The sequence below is a fragment of the Camelus ferus genome, chromosome 10, assembly GCF_009834535.1.
Source record: "Camelus ferus isolate YT-003-E chromosome 10, BCGSAC_Cfer_1.0, whole genome shotgun sequence".
Lineage (NCBI taxonomy): Eukaryota > Metazoa > Chordata > Mammalia > Artiodactyla > Camelidae > Camelus > Camelus ferus.
Window position 1 is genome coordinate 62,120,509 of NC_045705.1, and position 18,122 is coordinate 62,138,630.

Genomic DNA, 18,122 nt, shown 5'->3' on the forward strand with positions numbered 1-18,122 from the left:
TCTGCCTCTGACTCCAGCGCACTGACACTCTTCCCAGGATGTGCCTGGACCTCCCTGAGTGCAAAGTAAGGAAGATGCGAAGCCAGAGAATGAAGAGGCACCCAAAGGAAGCAACAATTAGGCAATGAGTCCCCCACAGGTTGCTTTCAGTTTGCCAAGAGCCTGCAAAATGGGAAAATAAATTCTCCCAGATTCAAAATTAAAATCTTTATGATCACAAGTCATCGAGTGTCTACTCTTCGTAAACTCTTTACATCCTCACTTTCTAGTTCTCCCAAAAGCCACGTGGTGGGATTATTATTGTCCAACCCCATTTAGCAGATAAGAAAACTCAGGCTAAAAGGAACCAGCTGAACTTAGCAATCAGAAGGGGGGAAATAAATTCTAACTGGGAATCATGAAACTCATCAGTCTTCTTAAATGTGTTACTTCTCTTCTGTGTTATTTTCCAGACTTTGAAATTTAGAAAGAAGAAGCAGAGGCATTTTTCATATATCAACTATCTGAAAGCACAGCAAAATTTGTATCTTGTGTAATCATCACCACCACCCTGAGAAAGGGACAGGAAGTCTCGGAGGCTGGGGACCTGAGCAGCAGATCGTTCTTGCAGGAACAACTGGTAGGAAGTTCCAGTTGAGAGCTCCCCTGAGCTGAGCTGGCCCACCAGCCACAACGCACAGGACTGAGCTGCAAGAACAGGTAGGCACCTTGGTTTGGATCATAAATTGGGGGGGGAGTGGCGTGAGAGGCAGGGGTTACTGTCATTTGAATGGACAGCCAGGAATCAGATCATCATCCTGTCTCCACGGCTGACCACCTGCCTGAATTGGTGAGGCCCCTCCGGGTCTCAGTTCACTCACTTTCCAAGTTAGAGAATTGGGTGAAATGACCCTCAGGCTTCTTTCGAGATTTGGGAGAATGCTTTTTTACAATTCTCTGCATTTCCTGGCATGTCACTCGGTCTTACACAGAAGACGTTCTCAAAAGGTCCTGTGCAATTAGATCGAATCCTGCATTGGAGTCCCACTTCTCTGTTTTAATTCTGTAAGAGAGAAAAGCACTCTGGGCAGAGCAGTTGGCCTCCAAGCTACGATGTATCTCTAAAGTGGGGGTTTCAGAACAGTCTTGAAATGTTGTGAGGCACCTCAAGTTTGTCTCTCTTGGTGAATGTGGAAGGACAAAGGCTCCCTCTCAGATTGTGGAAGTTAGAGATGACATCAGTCTGGAGACTCCTTGCAAAGCCACATAAGAATTTCTGTTATACAGAATTTCTCCTAAAAATCAGCAAGATCTGTCTTTACGTATTATGGCTTTAAACTCACTAGATACTACACTTCTAAACCTCACTCTAAGAAGGTAACGGAGTAGATGTAGCACCACAAAGGGGCAAAGACGTTCATTACAGCGCTGTTCATAATGGGAACAAAATAGAAGCAACGTAAATCGCCAAGAATACGCGACTGGTTAAACCAATCTTGAGACATCTAGTCATTTGAATACACGTTTGGCTTTTTTTATTGTGGTAAAATACACATAACACAAAATTTAGCATTTTAACCATTTTTAAATGGCATTTAATAATTCACATTCATGTGCAACCTTCACCACGATTGAACTCCACAACTTTTTCATCTTCCCGAACTGAAACTCCATGCCCACTAAACAAGACCTCACATTCCCCTCTCCCCTGGGCCCCTGGTAACCATCATTCTGTCTCTGTGAATTTAAGTACCCTGGGTGCCTCACAGAGGTCCAATCATACAATACCTGTCCTTCAGCAACTGGTTTATTTCACTTTGCATATTACCTTCAAGGTTCATCCATGTGGTGGAATGTGTCGGAATTTACCATTTGGCTCTCAAATGTAGGATTTTTATTATGTATGTCACTACCGTAAAAGATGTCCACAGAATAATGTGGAGCGCAAGACTTCTAAATGGCATGGATAGAATGACTTTGTTTATGCAGAATGAAGAATACGTATAAAACATAAAGAAAAGAGAGAGAGAGACAGCATGAGAGAGGAGATAAAAGAGGATGTACAAGGCAGGGAGGGTGGAGCTCTGTGGTAGAGCACATGCTTAGCATGCACAAGGTCATGGGTTCAATCCCTAGTACTGCCATTTAAAAAATAATAAACAAACAAACACCTAATCAATGTTTTTTTTTAAAGAGAGAGCATGCAGAATCTGTATGAAACAGTAGTTATCGTGTGGTAGCTGAGATTTAAGGAAGTTTGCTGCCTTCAGCAAAACTTATTCCCTTTTTGATTGCGTTGTTATGCTACACACGCTTTTAAACAAAACAGATGATGAAAAAGTAATAGAAGAAAGTAAACATACATAGTATACGGGAGTGATGTGAGGAAGAGGGTACCAACTAGGATTCCAGGTTCTAGCTTCAGGCTTAGAATCCAGCACATCCTGTAGTCCTCAGGTAGGACAACGGAAAAATACAGGAAGGAATCCAGGACTACAGAGACTCAAAAACAATCTTTAAGTTGAGGGTCAGTCTTTTTTTTTTTTCCCTTTCTTCCCAATTTTATTTTCATTTTTTATTGTGGGAAGAACAAGTAACATGAGAGCTACCCTTTGGACAGGTTTTGAGATGCACAACACAGGACTGGCACCTGCAGGCACAAGGTTGCTCAGCACATCTCTGGAACTTATCTGGCATGACTGCAATTTTACACATGTTGTACAGCAACTCCCCATTTTCTCTCCCCCAGACCCTGACAACCACCATGATAGTCTTCACTTGTAGGAGTCTGACTATTTTAGAGACCATATAAAAGTTGAATCATGTAATAATTGTCCTTCTGTGACTGGCTTGTTTCACTCAGCACACTGTTTGCGAGAACAGCCTTAAACCAGAAGGAAATCCTGCAATATGTGACAATCTGGATGAACCTTGAGAGACTGATTATTAAGACTAGAAAAAAGAAGGGGTCTACTTGGCATATTTTTAAATAAAATTAAACCTATTAAACCCATGAGGAGCCAGGCAGAAGCCAAGTTACCAGAATATGGGAACAGTTCTGGAGAGAGAGACCATCAGTCCACATTCTCTAAGGCCAGGAATGTTCCTGTGGGTGAGGAGGAGCTGATGAGGGGTGGTCAGGGCACTGCAGCTATAAAAGAGGAAGGACACGGGGGCCCTATTGCCGGGACTCAGTGTCAACACTACTCCCATCCTCGTTCATGTAACCTCACCCATACTTCTACCCAAATGGCAAACACTCACAGAAACGAGAACTAGATCCTCCTTAGACCAAAACAGCCTTATTTTTTAACAACTCTTCAAAAAAGGTGCCTTACGCCCAGAGAGCAGAAGAAACTTGACCAAGGCATAGCTCCAGGAGTGGAAATGGGGTAGATGTCATGAACTTCTTACTGAGTGTTGTACGCACCTGATAAAGATCAGAGAGGCACGGAAGAAGGCTGACACGTACCTCACCTCAAGTGCATCCTCACAGGGGTCCTTCGTGAGAGCAGTGTTATCCCTATTTTATGCGTAGTGAAACTGAGGATGAATCAGGGGAAATGACCTGCCTATGGCCAGCTAATAAATGTCAGAGATGGAGTTCCAGTGAGTTTTAGACAGAACTGCTCTGTACTGAGAGTTTATCATGTACCCATTACGTGCGCCATGAACCTATGAAATGGCTGAAATAACTTGCCTACAATGAGTTTAGGAATCACTGGCAGGTATACAACATGAGCATGGGACTAGACTCCAGGACACATGCTCAGAGACGCAGCTGGATGCCGGGGCATCGGATGCCCAGCCCAGTGCCTCTTCCCACCTCCCTCCCAGTAACGGTATTGTGGATGCTGGTTCCAATCTTGATGTGTTATGCACTCCATCCAAGAGAACCTAGGACCATTCCTAAAATCCCAAGACACTGAAGTGAAGCATCAGGGAAAAGAACTGTGGCACTATCAGATAATCACAAGACTTTATCCAAACTGTGACCTTCAAGAGGGAGAATGTTGTTCTGAGTACTGGTCTGGGGAGCAGCCCCGGGGCTGGACTCCGCTGTGGACCCCACAGAGGCTGGTGGACAGCAGACAGCTTTCTCTCTGAGGCTACACCAAAACTGCCAATGGTAGGAAGACAGACAGGGGAGGAAGAGAATTAATGGAGTCTTGAGAAAAAAACACAAGGCTCTGAACCAGATATCCTCATTCAGACACTTTCCACTTTCTATGCGAATACAAGTCAATAATAATTACATTTGCTACTATGTATTCAACACTTGCTGCGTGCCAGGCTAAGTGCTTTGGGTGACTATTTCCTTAAATTAAGATCACTTGAACTTGTTAGTCCTGAGTTTCTAATGTATAAAGTGGATTTAATAACATCTAAATTGTAAGGATTAGCGCTACTATGGCCTAGTGCCTGAAATTATGCAGGAGTTAAATAAATGTTTGTATTAACAATTATTAAGCTAATATAGGCAAGAGGGGTCATTCTAGGTGGAACAAGCCATCTATAGGAAAGGGACGTGGAATAGGATTAATCAACATCTTAGTGGAAAGAAAATAAGACTATGCTGGGAGACTGAGCAGTATAGATGTAACATGAAAGTGCAAAACTGAGAGATGTGGTTGGTTGGGAGTGTCCCAGAGGTGAAGCAGAGATACAGGGGCGAGGAGGGGAAGCTGGAAGCAGGGAGGGAGGAGGAAGGTGGATACACTCAAGGCTGCAGAGCAAGCTTTGTGTGAACTGTTGGCCTCTCCAGTGTGGGACTCCTCAAAATGTTTACAGTTTTCTCCTAGTGACACACTTCCCATCCACAATGGATGGACTGTGCCAAGCCCGCCATCTTTCCAATACTTCCCCGGCTCCTCATATTCAGTTTTGTTCCTAAAGGACAGGTCACCCCTTGGACAATGGAGAAAAATTGTAAGTTTCTGCAAAGTCTGGTCCTGAGAGTTTCAGATCTTTAAGTCAAACTGTGGGTCCCAACGGAGTTCACTGCCTTTTTCAGCAGCATGGGCATCATGTCACAGCCCAAGACCAAGGGAGCCTTTGACGCCTTCACTTCAAAGGGCATCATTATCCCTGAGGGAGAGAAACCCGGGCACATCTACCAAAAAGAAGATAACCCGCAGGATAGTCTGCAAAAAGAAGCCACAGTTCTCGGAGTAAGTTCATTTCCTTCTAAGGAGAACACGGGGGGAAATGTCATGAACATATCCAGACTATGGATCGACAGTGGATGTGGGAGACTCCTTCATTTTTTTTTTCCTGACTCCAAGTTAATTGCGACATGAAATGGGGTTTATAGGAAGACTGTATCTTCCAGACCCATCTCTAAACTAACTAAAACCACTAGGTCTTTGCCCCTGAAATCTACACAATAAGGTCTCGTGTAACTTGTCTTTAACATCGTAGAGACTTGGGATTTGACCATATGATTTTACTCAATACGGTTAAATTAGATCTAATTTTGAGCATATTTCTTTCTTTCTTTTTTTTTTGTAGCATTCCTTTTTTTTTTTTTTAAATTGAAGTATAGTTAGTTACAATGTGTCAGTTTCTGGAGCATGTTTCTTAAACATTTGGAAGTGGGACAATCCGGACTCATCTTATGATTCATTTTCTCCCTGTTCACCTGAGTACCTATGAGACACCTAGATGTCCTAGGTCACCATCCATCATATCCGGGACTTTAATTTCCACATGGTCCTGAATATTCCTTTTTAAGACCCAACTCCTACTCGTTCCCAAATTGGGAAACCCACCCAGTTGTACCTACTGCAATTCAGGGCTTGTTAACAGCATTTTCCTCTTTATTCCCCAGTCTGCTTCTCAAGGCCTCTTCATCTATGGTGCAAACAGAAATCTAGCTCCCAAGGGCACAGTTTTCACCGCCGTCCTCACTAGTAGGCATGGAAGTGAAGGCAATCTTTCCTTCGCTTCTCATGGAGACTTCTAGATCAGTCTTTTCCTCTCATCTCTAAAAACTCCTACTTTAGAATCTCACGTCACCCTACTAGGTAATTCACTCCCACGTTTAAAAAAAAAATGCAGCTGTCCCTTCTATTTATTATTTTAAAAAATCCCTATTCAATCTTCCACCCAAAAAATAAATTTTAAAAATGTTATTTATGTTTCAAACACTGGAAGAGAATAAGCATTTCAAGTAATTGTAGACAGTCGTGAATGCCAAAAGGTCTTTTTAGGTAATTCTAGTATTAGGAATAATTGAGAATTGATAGAATTAAAATTTAAGAAGATCAAATTTAGCTTAAAAACCTAAACATAAGCAGTGTTTTAGAAAATAACATTAAATTATGTATTGGAAAATTTGAAGTGTTCATCCTTAGAAAAATTGGTGAATATATTGCTTGAAAATAAAGCCAATTAATGTTTGTCATTCTACTATCATTTACCAATACTCACTCCTTAATTTACTTCCTTCAGATAACTAGTTCCAGGCTGATTTGTCTTTGCCCCTGAAACACCTTGTTTATTTTGCCCATGGGTCCTACAATCTCGCCTACAGATAGCCTAGTGTCACACATTTCATTGCTTGCTTCAGCAATCAGTAAGAGATACTATGAATATGTTTATTCATTCATACATTCATCTCTCATTTCTTGAGCACCTCCAATGTGTCAGCCACTGTTTACACACTTTGGTTAATCACGAACTACACAGTTAAAAGAAGAAGAGCTCTAAAAAAATATATAAGAGCCCCATTCTCATACTTCGTATGGTATATTGGAGAGGCAAAGACCAATTTCAGTGAATTCCTACTTCTTCACTCCCAGGTAATTCACCTTTTCCCCTTCAAGATATTGACTGTTCAATGGCTATCACTCCCTCCAGTAGAGATTCTATCAGAAGCCTTGGCTATTTCAGTCTTCATGTGTATGATCCTGCCAGTATCATGTCCTCTCAGTTCCTGGACCTCTTCTCACAGCATTTCTAGTCCATCCTTCCTTAGACTAACATTTCCTGAGTCATACCCTGGACCTTATCAATACTAACAGCAGTAAAACCATCACTGTAACATTTCAAGAATCTCATATTCCAACTACCAATTCTAATCTTTCAAGGTCATTCCCTCTGACTCTACATTGATGCTAACTTTCTTTAATCTTGCTGAGTCTTACTGATAATATCTCTGTTTCACAGAGCCTTCCTTCCTCTCCTAGCCAGGATCCCAGGATCCCTTGTGAATTCTCTGAACAGCCTTGTCCTCACCTCCTTACAAAACACTCTTCAGAAAAAAAAAAAAAAACTGTGACACTGATTTAATTCTAACTCTGCCCCTTTGCCTACTCTATACCTGAGTCCATGCAACTAATCTTGGCTGAAAACATGCAAACACCCCCTCCACACACACACAAACTCCACTTTTGATTTATGACCATAAAATCAAATGGACTGTAAAGGCTTCCTAAAAAGTACATGGTATTTCTTTCACCCATTCACTTTCCTGTGACCCCAGAAAAGCATCTCACACCGTCTTTCCCCTAAACCTCTAATGCATCTTCCTTTCCCATTGACCCCCTTGCTTCCTACAATGCTAAGAAAATTGAGCCAATCTGAAGAGAATGTCCACAGGCTGCTGCACATCTACAGTTACCCACGCCTGTGGCCACGTATTCATTCTTTCTCTCCTCCTGTTACTAAAAATAAAACGTCCACTTTCTAATGAAGATGTTCCTCCCTTTGTGCAGTAGAGCCCATCCCTTATCACTTGTTCCAGTAATTCTCTCTTCAATTTTTTTTTATCAACTCCATGAGCACAGAATCTTAGTGCAATGTCTCCTACCTGAAAACAAAACAAGACAAAACAAAACAAAACAAAAAAGCAAAATCAAATACTGTTAACTTCACACACTCTCCAGCTAATGCCCCATTTGCTACTTGCCTTCCCAGCAACACTTCTCTGAAGGGTAGGAAGTCAATGTCTCTAGTTATCCTTGAATGATCTTCTCTCTGGAATCATATCCAATGGTATTTGTCTCCTTTGCTCTGCATTATTAACCCAATGTCCAAGTCTTCATTGTTAACTTTCTTGAACTAATAGAAATGTTTGGTGCAGCTGACCTCTCTCTCCTTGGACAGTCTATTCATTTGGCTTCTTGGGCATCACATTCTGGTTTTCCTCCTTCCTTCATGGCTGCTCCTTTTATGTCCCTTTACTGTTTGCATTTATTTCTCTGATCCTAAATTTGGGGTGCTCCATAGCTCAGTCCTTGATTCCATTCTCTTTCTCTATTTGCTGCAATGAAGACCTCATCCAATAATATGGAGTTAAAATTTTCTTCTCTTATGACTTGAGGGGAAAAAGATTCTATCCCTTGCCTGGGTCTCTTCTCCAAATTTAAGACTTACATATCCAAAAGCCTATGTACATCACTGTTTGGGTATCTACTAGACATCTCTTCCTTAACCCATCCCAGACTGCAATCTTGAGTCTCCTCCCTGCAAGCCCACTCCTCATACGATATTTTCCATCTCAGATCAGTGTCAGCTCCATTCTTTCAGATACTCAAGCCCGGACACTTGGAGGCAACCTTCATCCCTCTTTCATAAACCACATTCAAACTGTCAGCACATCCTATAGGTTTCATCTTCCTAGTACATCCAGAATCCAACTACAGTACTTCTCACTACCTCTGCTATCCACATCTTCTGTCTGGACAACATCATCTCTCATGTGAATTACTGCAATACCCTCTTTGTTGATCTCCCTGATCTGTTTTCTTACAATCTATTCTCAACACAGGAGGTAGAATGATCTATTAAAAACATAAATTAGATCATGTAATCTCTTTGATGAAAATTATCCAGCAGGCTTCCCTTTTTACACAGAGTGAAAGACAAAGTTGGTAAAAACAGCCTGGAGCTCCCTACATAGTTTGCACCATGTCCCCAGTACTTCTCAGGCCCCTTCTCCTGCTACTTTGTTCTTAATTCATTCTGCTTTCCAAGGAACTGGTTGGTAAAGGACACAATTCATGTCCAGTGCCAGTGATTTGCATTTGCTTTACTCCCTTGATGCCTGACACAAAATGGTCAATAGATATTAACTGTATGGATAGTTGACTTCTCTTGATTTTAAGTTACATCTATGTTTGCATCATCTTTCAATTACATATACATTAAATGGTGAGTAAGAGTGTGGGCTCTCAATCGAACTCACGGGGGTAAAACCCGAATTCTTCCACTTGGCCATGGGTGTGGGTTTGTACAGGTTATTTAAACTCCCAGTGCATCATTTTTCTCATCCATAAGTAAGATAAGATGGATACTCAGAATGCAGGAAGTGTTCAATAAATGTAGGCTACTATTACTATCATTGGTGTCATTAAAAAAGTAATTATTATTAAAATCCAAAAATGAATGAGATAAAATGAATTACGACATTACAGACTTCCTGCCCTCTTTTATTTCAACTGAAATTGAGCTCTTTATTAACACTTCTTTGGTAAGTTTGCTTTCTATATCCACCTAACTGGACTATCGTCCAGAAAATTTCTATCTACTTCTCCTAAAACCAAGACAAAAAGAAATTGTCAACTATATTTTTCAAAATAAAGTTAACATATACATATGATCACTCCCTGATTTGCTAGTTTAATAATCCTATCAGAAAAGAAAAGAGGTTAGTTATACATGACTTTCTCTTGGAGAATGACCATTGGCTCCCTGTACCACTTTGTTTTCCTTTTTAATGTGACAAATTATAACATACACACTTTATACTTTAAAGTCTTTGTAAGTCACAGCGTGCATTCAAATGTTCACTGTCATCTGTTTAAAGTGCTCCCTGGAATTCTCCCTCTTGTTTCTTGTAGATCATCCAGATCCTGTGTTGCCTGATGATTTCAAGTTTGGGTGCCATTTTGGCTTCTGCTCCCTACTCTTCCCACTTCAACCCAGCAATTTCCACCATTGTGATGTCCGGGTACCCGTTTTTAGGAGCTCTGTGTGTAAGTAGAGTGGGGTCTCCCAGAGGGAGTATATTTTATACATGCTAACTGGTTGCTAAGTCATGGAGTGACTCAGTCCCAAGAGGCAGGAAGACAGGCGAAAAAGGCTGAGTCCTTCCATGTTCCCTCCACCACATCATGTCTCTCCAGCTCAGGAAAAGCAGCAGTGGGGCTTAATCCATCCTTTGTGTGAGCCTCCCAGGAGTGACCGGCTGGATCCAGAGGCAACAGGGCAATACAATGGGCACAGGAGTACAGCATTTCTTACCTGGCCTCACAGCAAACTTCTGCACAAGTGGATGACTTTTTCATATCCTTCTTTGGCCCTTTGATGAGGCCACTGAATTCCCTCCAGTTTAAGAATAATCCACCTATCAAGTAGAGAGTGAAAAGGTCATTTTTAAAATAAAATGAGCACCGCTGGTAGATGTCATGGGTTTGCAGGGAATTCAACTAGCAACAGTAAAATTCACGGGAAGCAGGGGCACCCTTGCAATGTGTTCAGAGGTAATCTTGAGCATTTGGAAAACTTTCTTTTTTTGCTGCCTTCCAACTAATGGCTCATGAAAAAGGACCCAGCAGATCCTTGTCCTTGGAGACTAGCCTACTCACACCTTCCACAAAGAGCCACTTCTTTTCCATGTATAGCATCCTACACAAAGGAGACAAAGGCACACATTCTGGGCAGAGAAATTTTACAAGGCACCACCTCTGTATGGATACAGTCCCCATGTGAATACAAACTGTGCAGTGATGCAAGGCGGCCCTGCTCCTGCCTCCAAAGCAAAATTTGTCCCTGACTTCCCTGTCTAACTAGCAGTTAGGGCTCCCACATTCTCTTTTATGAAAGCTGGCACTGGCTCATGCTTGACCCTCTGTGACTATCCAGTCCTGAAGCCACAAGTTTAACCAGTGTTTCAGCTTCTCAGAACACCCTCCCTCCATCAGCTGGTTCCTTACCACTGGGAACCAGCGCAGACTTCTGGGGCTTCAGGATGAGACACTCTTCACATCTGACTCTTTCCATTGCCCCCTAACTCAGCCACCCACACCAACAGCTTGAACCCTGTGTTTCTGCACCTTGTGCCATTAGAGCCCCTTTCCTACGTCTTCTGTTGGCTGCTCCCATCTTTCTACCTGTTCAAGTCATCGGTCAAGTCAACCTCCTCTCTTCAGTCTAGTGATTTAGCACTGCTCTCCTCCTTCCATGTACACCTCCTTTTTAGGCCTCCGAAGCTCCTGGGGTTTTCACAAACATAAATCCAGCTCCCCTGTGTGTCGCCCGACTCTGCACAGTCAATGTAAGCATCCCACGGGCAGAAATCAGGCCTCTCTATCGATACAGACCCCCATCATTTTTCTGTACATATTGACTGAGTGACTGACAGTAACCTGGTGGTACATTTTCACAAGACAACTGAACTGATCATTTCTTTCCTTTCTGAGCAGTTTGCCATTTCTGGATCCCTCTCAATTATCTCTGGGAAAAAATCAACCAAGCCCTTTGTAAGTATGAGAATCATCAAGTTTAGTGGGTTAGAATAAAAGGAACTTCTGATTTATTTACTTACTTTATATCATTAAATGCAGGTTTGTGGACTAGATTCCTAGTCCATTCTTTTTATTTTTATTGAAGTGTGGTCAGTTTACAGCCAGCATAATACTCAGTGGTGAAAGGTTGAAAGCCTTCCCACTAAAATCCAGAACAAGCCAAGGATGCCCGCCCTCACCACTTCTACTCAGTACAGTACTGGAAGTCCCAGCCATAGCAATTAGACAAGAGAAAGAAATCAAAGGGACCCAAATTGGAAGAGAAGCGGTAAAATTGTCCCTATATGCGGATGACATGATTTGTTCCTCAAGTTCAAAAATCTCCGTTTGACAGCTTAGGGAAACAAGGCTCAGAGCAAGTGAGGCAGTCCACCCAGGTTCTCCCCCGGGTCCACTGGCAGAACCAGGAGTAAAGCCCAAATCCCTTCCCTTCCAGACTGGGGTTCTTTCTCCTACAAAATAGTTCTCCTGGATCATATTCTAAGCTTGGGGGAGGTTTACTTCAGATGCTTGAACAGTTGGAATGTTTAAATACACCATGAACTCTCTACAACTTGTTATCTTGGCCCTGGATGGGGTAGAAGACCATCCCAGCTAGAGCCTAGAGATCCTTTTCTAGAATGCCCTGCCTCATAATTTCCCTAAACGGCAGGGTTGGACGCAGAGGTATGTGGGCTTAGATCCTGTGGCTATCTCCTCCACCCCTCAGAGACAAGGAATTATCAGACTGGAGCCACTTCCCTGACAAAGCTGAGGTCTTTGATCCTCTCCATAGCAACCCCTCCCTCTCCTCTGCCACACACCCACAAAAATGACCCAGGGAAAAGCCACATCCTGACTCAGGAAGATCCAAGGTCTGGTTAGCCATGGATGACAGCACATCAGATAGTGCATGAGGCTAGTATAGGCTCCTGATGCTTGATGCTACAGCCTTAACCCCAGAAGCAGTGGACAGGGTTTTGAAGAGTTCACAGCATTGGATGGAGTCAGGGTTCTGGCCTTGGAATCATGAAACTGGTACTTCCATTTCAGCTCCGTCACTGACACAGCTGTGTGCTTGAAAGAGTTCCTTCCTTCTCTGGGCTTCAGTTTTCTCATTTACAAAATGCAGAAGAGGTGGGAGAAGATCTCAGAGGTGGTTTCCCAAGTGCCCTGAATACACTGAAAGGAAAAACCGTAGTTGGGATGACCTGTCACAACGTGGGCTCCACGTTGTGGGGCCCAGACAGTATGTGGGCTCCATTGCCCACATGGCTGCTTTGGGCAAAGGCACTGCCCATTCAGCTTGTTCTCCCTTCATGGACTCAACACGTGAAGCCATCCAGCTACAAGGCCAAGAGATCAGAGGGCAAGGCAACCATCCTCCCCGACACACAGTCTCCCACAATGATGTTCAAAGAGAAAAGAGTATGTGCCGGGAACCTGGCCCGGAGCCTGGCACATCAGTGTCTTTGCAGAGGAATCATGTCCCGTGAGAGCCCTTTCCCCCTAAATGCAGAATATGACCCAGGAGAGCATGTGATGAGGCTGCTTCTCAGGCTTGATCCACCTATGGGTGGGTATTCTAACGTCTCCCAGTTAGCTTCTACCTTTTCTCTGAAGCTGCTTCTTTATGGAAGGAGAAGCCATAGACTTGTCTTCCTAGGAGGAATCGAGGGCCATATTCCAGAATCCCTTAGAGCAAAAGAATGATTCTAAAGCTGTTGAAGAAAGTCAAGGGAGATGTTGGCAGTAACCTGAGCAGTCCCACCCACCTCTGTCTTCAGCGCTTCAGAGAGTCAACGAGCCAGACCCCTAGCCCTAAGGAAGAACTATTCGTACATTTTCTCATTTAACAAATTTACTAAATACATCAGGTGATAAACTAGGTAGTGGATTGGGATACAGAGGTGAATAAAACACAGTCTGTGTCCCCTAGAGGAAGCAGATTGGAGGGAAACAGACTCAGGGAAGCACCAATGCAGTGCAATGGATGGAGAGATAATAGCATTACATGCTGCTTCTGTGATGAGATCCCAACGCAGAATTTCTCTTCCAGGTCATGAGCAGCCTGACCTCCAATGCAATGAGCTCTCTCGCTGCTGGAGCAGGTCTCCTCCTCCTCGCTAACAGCCTGGGAGCCCTGAGCATTGTCTCTCAACTCTGTGACTCAAAACAGGATTATCCATCCTCCTTGCCTTATTCAGCGTACTATTATGCAATATATGAAGACAAGGACTGTCGCCTGACTGGTGTCAGCCTAACAGTAAGTAATGTCAGATTGAATTTCCTGTCATGTGAAATCTCGGTGTCTCCCCTTTGCATAATCTCTGCTTTTTCAGCAGTCTCTAGCCCTGTTGGTCTGAATGCCTGCAAGAAGAGAGAGAGAAAAAAAAAATTATGGTGAAAGAACGCTGTCAGCAGACTGCATAATATGGGGGCTGCATTATGCAAGGTCAAAAAAGGGAATCAAGAGGGCAATGAGGAGTCCATTCTTTCAGTGATCTTTCTTAAATAGGAAATATTCCCTTCTCAGTAGGTTTAACCCTCCAAGTGCCCTCTTTGTTGAGCAGGCTTTTCTTTTCCTCAACCCAGGCAGAAATACACTTTACTTGAATTTGATTTGATTTGGGATGTATGTATCCTACATTAAGTAAGGTATAGAACTTGAACCTTAAGCCTAAATAGACAGTCTTCAGACTTTGGCTCAGCAGGGCTGCAGAGAGTGAGAGAGGGATGGGAGATGGCCCACCAATGGATTCAAGTCCGAGCAGAAATGTCAACATCCCTGGGCAGCATTTTCTTGCCACTTTTTCCCCAAACTTGATGGTGGCCACCTGTTGATGGTGAGAACCCTGGCTTAGTCAGTCCTCTATATACTGGCTCGTGGTTTTAAAACCATAAACTTTGGTCCTTCAAGGAGAAGGATTTCTTCCTTTGTGACTCCTCCTCGTCACAGCTGGGGAGACAAAGGCAGTATCTCTCATTCCTCTGGATCTACCTGTCTCATGAATCTCCAGGAACATGTGCTGGTTTCAGAACTCACCATCTTCTGTGAATCTGCCCATGTGACCCAGAGGTTGCCCAAAGCAACCCCTCTGATCTAGGAGTGTGAAGAGGTGGACCCATCTGGTTAGAAAGCAGCTTGAAGAAGCCCAGGAGATAGAATAACACTGGTGCAGGGCAGACATCAGGCAAAGCAGTGAGGATATTTGGGGTTTAATTTAATGAAAACTCATCTCAATACATCAAACTGCCTCTCACTCTCAGATAATGAGAGCCAAAGAGAACTTCCTGCAACATCAGAGAAAATGCAACATGGCAGGCTAAGCAGACTTCAAAGGTCCACTCTTTATTTATTTTTCTTTTTTTTTTAATTTTATTTTTTACTGAAGTGTAGTTGATTAAGATGTTAGTTTCAGGTGTACAGCAAAGTGATTCAGTTATACATATAATACATATAGATATATACGTATATTTTCAGATTCTTTTCCATTATAGCTTATTACAAGAAATTGAATATAGTTCCCTGTGCTATACAGTAGGTCCCTGTTATTTATCTATTTTATATAGAGCAGTGTGTATCTGTTTATCCCAAAATCTTAATTTATCCGACCCCCTACATTCCCCTTTGGTAACCATAGTTTGTTTTCTATGTCCATGAGTCTATTTCTGGTTTGTAAGTAAAATTTGTATCTCTTTTTAGATTCCACAGATAAGTGATATCATATGATATTTGTCTTTCTCTGGGTCCACTCTTTATTAACATAAAGATAACCCGGGAAACGTAACAAATTTAAAAATTAAAAATATATATCCAAGGTTGGAAGATGGAAGGAAGGGAGATGGAAGAAAGGAAGGGAAAAAAAATCAAGAAAGAAAGACATATTAGATTTCAGAAACTAAGAAGGATTCTAAGGCCAGGTAACCAAATGAGCAGAGACCAGAAAACCATGGAGGCCTGAATAAGAACATAGGTGTGAGAGGCTGGGACCACTGAATTTTAATGCTCATGATGGGACATGAGGTTCTTCAGGCCCACAGGACGCAGGGAGTTCATACTGAATGCCCAGCAAAAATGTTAGCACCTGAGACTAAGTATTTACCCTATTTATGAAAATGAGACAAGGGAAAAACTCTGTAACTACCTCCCAGGAAGCTTCAAGAAACTCTGCCATAAAGGCTTCTAAGATGAAATCATCTCACCAAGCCTTGTGCAGGTATGGTCCCCAAATCCAACATTACATATAAAATAGAGGAACCCCAAATAAAAGGATTAACTTGAAATTGTTCCTAGATCTGTGAAACTCCAAAGGTTCTATCAGAATCAAACCTAAAACTACCATCTACAGAGATGTCCATAAATCCAGCTTATGAGTCTCCTACATATCAGAGAATCCCCACCACCACTGCTACCACCCACACACTGAAATTACCTAAGAATAAAATATTCTGAAAAACATAAGGAAAAAATGGGGAATAGCAGCCAATGGAATAGACATGAAAGTTAGTGGCTCAAGAATTGGAGATTACATAATAGTTTGGGGAAAAAAAGCTATCATGAAAAATACATTTTAAATGATTAAAGTTATTAAAAAGGAATTGAAACCAAAATGAAAGAACTTGACAATAAGAAAAAAGAACAAGTGGGCTTGAAAAAAGTGCTAAATAGTATGATGAGAAATGAAAATTACAATCTTTGAAATTAAAAACTCAGCATCAGTTAAAGAACAGATTCAACGTATCCAAAGAAATAAACAGTGCAATGAAATTCGGGTCTGATTAAATCACACAGAACACAATATACTAAGATTAAAAATTTGGAAAATGTGAATGAGAGGTTAAAAGACTTGGAGGACACAGAGAAGTAAAAAGATTTGGCACACATGCCAGCAGGACAGCACGGGGGGAGAGAGGGTACAAGGGAAAGAAAAAAGAAAATAATAAAAGCAACTAGAGAGAAATGAAGGCTTGCTCTTATCTCCGAATGTGGAATACTGAGGTCCTGAGATGAAATCATTGCTATTTATTTCCCTTCTTCAGTTAAGAGATCCAAAAGAAAAAGTAGAAAAGAGAATGAAGCAGTTTTCTCTGTCCCCTATTCTCTACACTGCTAGAGCCCTGACCGCCCTCCTCCCCCCAGGTCTTCTCTCAGTCAGGCACAAGAGAAGGCTAATGGCACCAACCATTCCTGTCCTGATTTACAGGGTGGGCTGATTGTGATGCTCATCTTCACGGTGCTGGAGCTCCTACTAGCTACATACGCTTCTGTCTTTTGGTGGAAACAAGTCTGCTCCAATAACCTTGGGGTGAGTATGCTGACATGTCACATGATGTCTCTGGTTCCCAAGAAATTCGAGCTATAATCATCCAGGTCTACAAAGTGGCAGAAAGAGGAGTCAATGACCGACCATGAGCTACATACAGAAGGTGACTTTCATAGTGAGAAAAAGTTCTGTGAATACACTCCTTCATGATGACACTCTGGTCATCTGAGATCAGCTGGTGCCTACTGGGCAGCAAGCCGGGTAGAGGATTGTTTAACATGAAGCTAGATGGCTTTAGAATAGTCACCCTGCCCAGCCCCTTACAAAAGAACCAAAGCTTGGGCAAAATCACATAGAGCATGAATGATACAGACTGACTGGGCTGAGAATGAAAACTTGCATCTTCTCACTCTTGTCTTAAACACAGCCACCTGACTCCCTAGAGAGTCTTCACAGCCCAGTCCCCTTGCTAATGGGATGAGATTTTGCTAGCACATCTCTGTTCCAATTTTGCTTTCCTGTGTTTTTCCTGACTTCCTCTTAAGTCTTGATATTACAACTTCAAAATACATTCCTTTCCTCTAAAAGCTACAGGAAAAGAAAAGAAAAGAAATGAAGAAAGAAAGAAACAAAGAAAGAAAAGGGAAAGTTTTAAACTTTCTGAATAAATTATGATTCAGTTACAGTCTTATTAGAAAATGGCAAAATGATTAGCAGACTGGAGAATGGCATTTGTTTGAACTAATATTGATGGAATTATATATTGTGGTGAAATTGGAAGAGTTACTACTGTACAACATTTGGGGGGAATGCATTATAAATTCATATCCAAAAAAGACTCCAAAATCAGAGTTTAAAAAAACTGTTAACAAACTTTACCTTCTCTAGGGTGCCTTTTTCTTGCCTCAGTCACAAGATCGTATCCAACATGTCAAAAAGAGTTCAAAGTCATGGATATAAGTAACTCTTGGCCTTAGAGGAAAAAGGAGGAGAAACCCAGTGCTCACAGCAAAGTGCGATTAGATTCTCCTGAAATTTCAGCTACTTTAGCACTGAAAGAAACTTCCAGTCTTCCAAAATGGCTATAAACTTTACAAACTTCTCTGGGTAAACTGAACAGAAAGTGTGCATCTCCCCATGGATGAAAAGATTGAAAATGTGCACTCTAAGTCATTGGCTCTGCAGGCCCATTTCTGCATTGTTTTCATATTCATATCACTTAAATATTACACATTACCAATTGTAAAAACATTGCAATTAAACATACTTTTAAAATATGACTCAATTTCTGTTAATTGAATGATTTTAGTTTCTGTCAATTGAGTATGGCTCAATATTCTGTCTCATTTAATGACTTCATTATTAA

General features: G+C 41.9%; 1 protein-coding gene across 2 annotated transcripts; it reads left to right on the top strand.

Moving 5' to 3' along the window:
* The first annotated feature begins 542 nt into the window (after nt 1-542).
* MS4A7 (membrane spanning 4-domains A7) lies at nt 543-18,036 on the top strand. Of its 2 annotated transcripts, none has more exons than XM_032489511.1 (7): nt 543-699; nt 4,997-5,150; nt 9,825-9,959; nt 11,409-11,465; nt 13,549-13,755; nt 16,697-16,798; nt 17,645-18,036. In XM_032489511.1, the coding sequence occupies exons 2-7, from the start codon at nt 4,998-5,000 to the stop codon at nt 17,714-17,716; spliced, it is 726 nt and encodes a 241-aa protein (XP_032345402.1). In that variant the 5' UTR covers nt 543-699; nt 4,997; the 3' UTR covers nt 17,717-18,036. The 2 variants fall into 2 exon arrangements, with proteins under 2 accessions (XP_032345402.1, XP_006193711.2); XM_006193649.3 differs by having other exon boundaries at nt 544-699; nt 4,994-5,150.
* Nucleotides 18,037-18,122: the final 86 nt, after the last annotated feature.